Below are 9,587 nucleotides of genomic sequence, written 5' to 3' on the forward strand. Positions count from 1 at the left end.
AAAAAAAAAAAAAAACAGACTTCCTCTCACACCTGCCCAACCCACAAACTAAAAGAAACACTCCCCCTCCCTCCAGAAAAAAATAATTCCCAGCATCTGAGACTGATCAAGTACATGAAACAAGAGAGAGGAAAAAAAAAATCCAGTTGAGACAGTCTTGGCGGTGAAGAGAGAAAAGGAAGAAGCTGTCAAAGTTGAGAAGGATGTCAGCACTGGCCCTGATTACAAGGGCCTATACAGTTCCCAGGCCTTTTATCATCCCTGCCATCAAAAACAGACTCTGTGTCACAGATGGATGACTGATGGCTGCCAGTCTGAAGCAGCCTCGCCAAGCCTCCTGGAGGCCCCTGCTGAGATCTGGCCCTCCAGCAACAGGCTTGACCTAGCAGGGAAAGGGCTGCCGGCAGCGAGCCCAGTCCCAGAGACACTCAGAAACAGCACCCTGTTCTGTTCTTCCCCAGAACAATCCAGCGAGAGGTTGGTCAGGGTTTGTTTGTTCAGCTTACAGAAGTTAAATGTAATACTGCTGCTCGCCACGCAAAGGCTGTGCATTATTTGAAAATAACATTAACAAAAAAAAAAAAACCTCGCAAAACAAAAAAACCAAAAACAAAACTCAAACCTTCTTCTTTGTCCACACTGAATGTATTTTTCTAATCTTGTTCCTAGCTTGCATTTTAACCACGATTTGCACACTCAATTGCCTAGAAAATACATGACAGAGAAATACAAATTTGGGGGGAAACATACAAATTCATGGGCGAAGCTGGACCATAAAACCAAGTGACCTTTGCAGCATTAAGTACGGTGTGCAACTAATTAAGAGCTATGGCCGTATTAACATTTTTTGTTACAGAATCAAGGATATCAGCTACACAGCTTAACCCATGGCACATATTTTTTCCATTTCCTCTCTATCAAAAACTGTGTTTGCAAACAATAACTCAAAGCTACTTGTTAAAAAAAAAAAAAAAAAAAAAAAAAAAGGTAGGGGGAGGGACATCACCTTCTATAGTCTTTTTCTCACTTGGGACCATGCCTGAAAAACTCCCTCTCTAGTTACATCCTACCCTTCATACATTTTATATTTCCCATAATTTTGCGCTACAAAGAAGCTTTCTACTCCACAATACCATTGCTGTGTTATTTCCTATGTCCTGGACTTCGATATAATGTATATATTTGTCTCTTATTTCATGGGATACACAGTGATATTTATGTCTCACTCTTAATGAACTACATCCTTAATAGCGCACAGAGACAGGGATATACGTGTGCACATACAAGACAACCTGCCAGTCAAAATCTTTTCAATATTTAAAATTAATTCATTTACTAACTAATGCACTTTAAAAAAAAAAAATAATCTTAGCTCTGACAAAATACGGAAGCGGAGGTTCCGCTCCAAACAAGATTTTTCAAAGAATTTTACAGAAACTGTTACAATAAGGTGTTTATATTTTTTTCATATGCTTACCATATTACTTTTATTATGTGTAGCATCAAAGTGATTATAGCAATTACATCTAACAGAATTAATTATAGAACATCCCATCATTCCTAAATACATAATGCATTAGAGGTAAGCCAAAGAAAGAAAACATCTTGACTGTGGTTACTATTGTTGGAATAATTTTTTCTTTAAGCATAAAGGCGAAACCAAAGTAGAAAGAAATGTACAGAAACGGTGGCGTAACACAGTAAAATGTTAACTACAAAAATCTGAATATCAAGGCAGATACATTTTTAATAGCGATACTAACCTGCATAAAGCTGCACTAGAACAAATATCCATGTAAAATCCATTAAAGTTTTTTAGTCACAAAATATGGAAACTAGCCAATTCACCTAACCAATGTGTTAGTACATAAAGACAAGAGTGTATGGGTGAAAGAGTTACAAGCCTTTACGTATGCAAAATAAATTCACTCAAAGCTTCATTAATATTAATTTAAATTCAGAACCCATTTACATTAAATTGTTCATTAAAAATTGCCTATTTTATGCAACATGCATTCCGCAAAGAACACATAAGAAACTGAAACAGAGGGCTCAATTTAATGATGGAAATATCAAAAGTAAATGAATTTGGATCATTCCAAACGAATAATGAAACAGCTCCCTCCTCTAAGACAATGTGTGAAGTTTGGCGGGAGTTTGGCGGAAGGGCACGGAAACTGCCTGGCTTCCCCCTCGCTCAGGCTTGGCCGCTGCCCTTCCCACCTCCCTACCACCACACAGGCTCGCTAAAACAGGAATTATTTACGGACAGGACCTAAAAACCACCTCAGGAACAATGTTCGCTAATTCTGAGCGCAAAACTTGCTCCAATCCCAAGCGCCGCCAGGCTTATCCGCCCGGCAGCGGCGCCCAGGAGGAAGGGGATGGGAGCTGGAGGTAAAGCAGGCTGGGCATGGAGGGCTCTTCACTTGGTAAACTCCCACACCAACAAATACAGTCAACTTATGCGATTCCCAACAGCTGCTCTGAATGAAGAAAAGAGAGTCATAATTAATAACATGTGTCCTGACACAGTTAATTAATAATTTATAATTAAGTCTAAAATATGAACTTAGATTATTCTTGAAGAGTTGCCCCTTCGCTGCCCGAAGAGGCCAGGTAATGGCATTGGCAAAGAGCTTTCAGATATTTTATGATCCTCTGGTAACTCTTTCCCCACTCTCCCTCCGCCCCCGGGGGAAAAAATCCCCTTTGAACATTTTCTGAGAAATATCTTAAAGTTGATGCCTGCAATGAGAAGTGTTTAAATTCTGCAGATTGGCTCTCTGCTGAGATGACCAAAATATCTTTCAGGCGCAAAATCAGGCAAATGCAGTAGGATGGATCTAGCAGTCTCTGAAATTAAGCTCTACTCATTTCAACTCTTTCAGTTCTTTGTAAGAAAATGGTAACAAACAATTTCAAGCCCTGACAATGTTCTATTCCGCATTATTATACTTAAGAAAACTACAATACAATCTCTTATGGACCATGCTTTGAATTCATTGAGCCAATTTTCGTGCCTCTTTTTTTTCTTTTTTTTAATGTTGAAATCAAGAAAAATCAATTGCACAAATTTTTTCAATGCTCCTGCTTTAGGTAATGACACACACACACACAAAAAAAAGCAACGCATCTATTGTTTAGTGGGATTTTTAAAATTAATTTAATGTCTAACTGCAAATGCTGGAAACTAGAATTAATCTGTCTGGATAAAAAAAGGCTTACAGACATTTAAATGCATGTATCGGGACACTTTATCAACCTAACATAAAATTGTCATCTTATCTTATTATATGACTATTTTATGCATGTGTCAAAGAATTTAAAAATGAATGCCTGTCTATTCACTCTAATTACAACTGCATATTATCTGTCTGGATGTACCAGTCCATATCATTGTATCCAAATACAATATATTGTATTCACCTTTCATTTTTAACTTAAGGCTGATAAACCACAATTTGGGCGTAACTAAATTTAAGAAAAAATACCAAACACACAGAGAAGAGAAAAAAAAAAAAATCAGACTAAAACACCTGAGGTAGATTGTTTAGTAAATGATGCTGAAGTATTTCATAGATAACACACGATTGCTCAGCAACTGTGTTATTTTTGGTGTTGTATCATAACCATACACACACATACACTCCTCCTTGACAATGCAACACTTCAGGCATCTGAATACCTGATCTACCAGCAGCACCTTGAAAACAGGGCTGTGTTAAAATTTGACAATCTGCACTTGCATTCTCCAGGAAACAGTCACGACATTGGATTAAAATATGGATTACTCCACCGTAGAACCAGCAGTGCCAAGGTTTGTTCACAAAGATAACACGTAGGTTACTTTACGTCCTGGCAAATTATTTCTTTTCATTCACTCTGTACCACCATATGTTTCTGCACAAGCGTACACGTAGCACGCTTAAAAATGTACCCCACACTTCACTCTGAAGGTGATCTTTTCTATACAGTTTCCACTAATCCTGGAAGCAGGGCTGACAAAAAGGACCCACTCTAATCCTGCTAACTCACCCTAGCTTCACTGCATTTCCCATAACCCTGCAGCAGTCACAATTCATTCTAATCACTTTACAAAACAATCTTTAGTAAAAAGAGGAAAAATGCAGACTTGTAAGCCAATTTAAGAAATAACTGCTGATACATCAGTTATTGACTATTTCACTCCTGCTCATGATAGTGCTCAAGGCAAAACCGAGAACAAAATGACAACATCAACCGCACGCAATAAACTGTGGCCCAGGAGAGCACTGAAGCCCTAATTGACAGCTGTCAAGCTAATGGGAGAAATGGCAGCTGATTCTGGAAAATTCTGTTTTCCAGGCAGATATTCAAGGGAATCTATCAAGCCTTTTTATATTTATGCCCCTTTTCTTTTTTTTTCTTTTTTTTTGCATTGTTCCTTCACACTTTGCCGGGGAAAAAAAAAAAAAAAGGATAAAAAAAAGCAGAGGACAGCCATAACTAATCATTTTGTCAGCTTGCTGCTAGGAAGAATCTCTGTCCAACAGAGAAATATGTGGCAGGTTTGGAGGCAAATAACATACCAAGGGCTGACACTGCAAGTACCTTTTATAGGTAGTCTACTTTATCGCTACATTTACTTTTGGGGTATGTATGTAGTTGCAAGCAATTCCATAAATTAAAGAGAGCATTCAAGTTCCCGAAGTCAGAGCTGCCTGGAAATCTGGCGGCACAACCTGCGTGCCATCTTGCATCTGTTTTCTGTGGCGCACCCCCAGCCCTGCTCTGGAGGTGCTGAGAACTGGCAGGAGCACTGAAGTCCCTGAGAAGTGGAAGTGTTCCACGTCTCTCAGAAATCAATTCCATGTATTTCAGTGTCCACACTGACCAGGTGCATCTTTTGAATATAAGCACAGAAGTCGTAAAGAGCCTAAAAAGCAGGCAGCAGTCTCTAAGGTTTAAAGCGTACTATATAGAAAATAAAAAATACCTTAGGCCCGGGTTTGTTTGTTTGTTTTTTCCAGAGGCTTGAAAAACCTGTGCAGTTGTCTGGGTCTTACTGTTTTATTCGATTTTAAAATAAATAAGCAAAGTAAACGAGATTTCAACAAATCACTAGTTCTCAATCCCTCCCCAGAAGATATGTATACAAAATATGTATTAAGTTGTTTGTGTCAATAGGGAGTACATTTTCTTGATCTTTTAAATAGGTTTCTAAAAGAGCTGCAAGTGAAAGCTATAATTTAAGGATAGATAATTACTGTTTGCATGAACAAGACTGGCCTCTATTAATACAGTATCTTAGCTTCTCCAGACAGTAGCCTCTAACTAGTAAATACCTTCTTCCTCCTGGCTTAAATGACAGAAGTCTTTGGAGCAGCAGTTCTGACTATCTTTTCGCTTTAACAGGTGAGGAATAAAATTGCAGTCCCTGAATCTTCTTCTCAAATTTATCTACGATATTCACCTGAGTCTCTAAGCAAACAAAGTGAAATTATCATTTTTACAGATTCTTGATTCTCAGAGACAGCTTTAGTCTTCCACAGTGTGGTGTTAACACTTGGGCTAGACATAAAGAATTTGTGCACCTGTCTGTTATGTCTGCGAGCTCTGTGCTGCTGAGAGTTCTTTGTTGTTGTTATTCTACTCCAGACCATTAAAAGGGCCCTAATTCCTATGACATGATTATCCAGGTACCAAAGCCCATTTGTCACCTGCAGCAGAAAATTGAGTTAATGCACAACTAAAGGCAACCAGGACTGTGTAATATCAACTTGATTACATCAAACTAGCTGCAAACCTAATTCTGCTGGATGACACTGCGTGGAGCTTGTCATCTCCAATCATTAAAGCTGTCAGGAATCCATCAGGTTTACAGCTAATTAGGTGAACACTAATGAAGCTGGCAAAACAACTTTTCTTTTTTTATGGCTGAGCGGACCTTTCAGTTTGGAGAAAAAAAAATTCTCGAGTATTCTCAAGGTTGCTGGGGACTGGATTTCCTGAGTTACCAATCAGCAGACATCTTTAATTCTCCCCCCACCACCACCTTTTTTTCTCTCTCAGTACCAAGCAATCAATTTGTCATCACTCTCAGTATGCCACAAAAGCAGTCATGAACCTTATAACTCGCAGCTCTCAAGCCAAAAAGGGGAAAAAAAGAGTAAGTTTCTTCTGTCTTAAAATAAAACGCCTCATACAGCTCACTTATTTATCTTCATGCACTTATCAACAGCATAAATGTTCTTGTTTTTTCACTCTTGTCAAATAAGTAGCCCTTCAGTCATTCTACATCCCCCATATCCATTAGGCAGAGGCATTTTGATAAAGTAAAGCCAAAGCTAGTGTATGGGAAAGAATGAAAGCACTCACTCTGCCAACTTCTGATTGACCATTAAGCTATTGATGAATGTGCCTGTCAGGAGAGAGACAATTAAATCAAATATGAAACAAAGTCGTTTTGACGGGTCATTTTGATAGAGCAAAACCATTCTTCCATCTCCTATTAGTCCTGCAGTCAAGTTTTTGTAATGAATATTTCTTAACTAACCTGTTATTTCTTAGCTGTTTTTTAAGGTGTTAAAAAAAAAAAGCCTTTGCTTTTACTGCTATTAGAAAAAGTAACATTTCCAATGTGCCCAATAAAACAGCATCTCAGTGGGAAGCAATTATACACAATACTAAATGTTTAATGTGGCTATCAAAAAGCTAAAAGTTTAAAGAGATTACACTTCTGCTAAATATGAAAGATAGATCACATATCATGGATGATTCACTTGAAAGAGGAGGGGGAGAGAGAGAGTGGTACAGGGACAGAAAGATACCTCAGAATGTGTGTTTAGTGCAGAAACATTCTCTTCCTGCCTAGAGAGAGCACAGCATACAGCAGTCGACTGTGTCAAGTACATAGAAGAGACATATTTTACAGAACTAAATTCATGTTACAAAACAGAATTTCCCAAGTATTAGGAAAAGTTCACCTTCTTATTTTTTTTAAATGGTTATTTGATGACACAGGCCAGAAATGCAAAATATTATCATGAAGTGTTTGGCTATGATATTGTTTGTTAGATTGTATCACTACAGTAATGTGAAACTTTCCAAACTTTCTGGCTGTTTGTATACGGTGTAAGACTGCTGGAAAGTCTATTTCTCTGTCTCAAAAGTACTAGCTGAACACATGCGTGTGTCAGAGAAGAGAAGAAAAGAAACGTGGACATCGTTACTTACAATTTGTATTACTGCCCGAGCCCCTTGCTGTTTACTAAATTCAAACCACACCACTCGCAGAAGTTGTCAGAGCAGTGTGTGAAAGCACTGTCACATTTCTGGACGCCTGTTTTCTAACAACACCCTACACCAAGCTGCAGGGACTACCTGCTCCAAGTTGTCCTAAGCACAACCACAACTGCGCTGCCAGTAACGCTGCCAGAGCCCCTGGAAAACTTCCACACGGGTCTCTCAGGGCTGTTTCACCCCGGCCCCCCAAAGCTGCCCCTCAGCAGCCCCAGCCCTGTGCCTGCAGCTCCGCCAGCCCTGGGCCATGTGGCTCGGTGGCACCGCTCGCCAGGAGCCCCTCAAGTTGCACTAACAGAGAGTTGACAGGCCACGTGTGACGTCACCGAGTCTGGCGTTACCATGGCAAGTGATTTATTGATGTTTATCGGGAATGAATAGATCAAAGGCTGCCAGATGACAGGCGATCAATCAGACATCAAATCAAGGATGGCAACAGGCCAAGGAAACCTTTTCCAGCCCACATATCCCCAACTAAGGATTACTGTAAAATTATGTGGGGCTTTTCTTTTGCTGTTTTCTTTTCAATTAGGCTTTTCCAAAAAATACTGCTTAAGTTTAACAGGAGTTGACATTTCTGGCAAAAGAAAAACAAACCAAACAAACAAAAAACCTCACCAGCACAACGCCTCGAAAAGTATTTCTAAAAAGGAAAAAAAAATATGGAGGAAAATGTAAAGAAGCATTCGCCAGTCATTTGACAATACACAGACCCTTTTTTCCTTTTTTTTTATCTTGGGTTCACTTTGCAGCTTCTCATCTGGACTCATAAATAAGAAATCAATAGGATTAACAGAACAGGCTACCAAAGAAAGTGACCAACTAGGTGGGTCTGTCTGTCCAGCAGAGACATCTCCAGTGCAGTACAAGGGGAGGAGAGAAAAAGATAAAAGTTGGGCAAAGGAACCAGTTCTGGGCTTGGATCTTCAAGTAACACTGCAGACCTTCCAAATCACTTTGTCCCTGACACTTCATTCGCAGTGTGCCATGAATTTATACGTAGCCTATCTCTTTTTTACAGGAATTAAAAAAAAAAAAAAAAAAAAAAAGAATTAGAAAGAATATTTTCCCTGGCTTTCACAAACCATTTGCCTGTGAGGGAAGAGGATATAGAAGAACGAAGACTACGAGGGAGAAAAGCAAAGTAGGTGCCAAAGTACGGGCTGGAAATGAACAAAATTCGCCTCCTTGCTTCCCCCAGCCCTGGAGTCACACCGACCATACGTGCCCGTGCAGTGTGTGCCCGCACATTCCCGCCTGCCCCTCACTGCGTGTTGCCCCCAGAACCGAGCCCGGGCGATGGCAGAGTTAGGAACAAATCAAAGTGGGCACCGAAGTGGGGAAAGGGCTTTCATGTGCCCCCACCTCAAGCAAAAAAAAAATAAAATAAAATACCCCCAATCCCCCCCGCCCCGGCGCTGTGCCTCCAGCTCGAGAGTTGCTCAGCAAAGCCCCCGGCACCGGCGGGCAGCGGGGCAAGAGCACGGCGCGGAGCGACGGCTCAGCCCGCCGGGAGCCGGTTATGAAAGAGACCGAGGGAAGCGGGAGGAGAAGCCAGCGGCCGCGGAGGGAAGGGAGGGAAGGGAAGGAAGGGAAGCGGCTCTCGTACCTGCTGCGCGCCGGGGCGCTTGCTGCTTCCTCCTCGGCATTGCTGGGCTCCTGCGGGCGCCGGCGGGGGGGGGCAGCCGGGGCGCGGGGGTGGGAAGAGTTGCCTCAGCCCCAGAGATCCGGTGAGCTGCTCCAGCCTCGGCGCGAGGGCTGGGTCGGGGATATATTTTTTGTTGCTGTGCATACACGATGCCGAGTAGGAGGAGGAGGCGGCGGCGGCGGAGGAGGAGGCGGCACAGAGAAGAGGACAGCCCTGCTGCTGCTGCTGCTGCTGCTGGCAGAAGAGGGGGGAAGTTTGACAAATCGCCCCGGAGGAAGGAGGAGGGGAAGCCCCCCGAAGAGGTGTGCGGGCGGGAGGGCTGGGGAGAGCCCGCAGTCCCCCCCACCCCGCCCTGCGCCCCCGGTGCCTGGCCGGGCTGGGAGATCACGGCATAAAGACGGGGGATCTCTTGGCCGGAGCCGGCGGAGCCTCAGTCTGCGCTCTCCACTCCGGCTCCCGGCTCGGCGCTGGAGCGGCGGCGGCGGCAACAGGCGAAGCTTGAAGGGAAACGAGATGATCGCGGTGTCACTCAAACTGCTCCGCCGAGGGGGAGCGGGGCACCGCCGCCGCCCGCCCCGGGCCGCGCCTTCCCTGTGCGCGCATCGCCCGCGGACCGGGCACGGGGGCGGGCGAGGGGCTGCCCGGGGCGACCCCC

The 9,587-nt window shown here is 42.7% G+C and overlaps 1 protein-coding gene across 1 annotated transcript in view; it reads right to left on the bottom strand.

Annotated features, from left to right (window-relative positions):
• Positions 1–9,067, bottom strand: part of TSHZ3 (teashirt zinc finger homeobox 3) — a 63,757-nt gene extending 54,690 nt beyond the window's left edge. Inside the window, exon 1 of the mRNA XM_027889383.1 lies at positions 8,894–9,067. Within this exon, the coding sequence (XP_027745184.1) occupies positions 8,894–8,933 (40 nt within the window). The 5' untranslated portion in view covers positions 8,934–9,067. The remainder of the gene's footprint in view (positions 1–8,893) is intronic.
• Positions 9,068–9,587: the final 520 nt, after the last annotated feature.

Source organism: Empidonax traillii, unplaced genomic scaffold, assembly GCF_003031625.1.
Source record: "Empidonax traillii isolate 1590-97213 ecotype Southwest subspecies unplaced genomic scaffold, ASM303162v1 scaffold261:size680923, whole genome shotgun sequence".
In the NCBI taxonomy this organism is placed as follows: domain Eukaryota; kingdom Metazoa; phylum Chordata; class Aves; order Passeriformes; family Tyrannidae; genus Empidonax; species Empidonax traillii.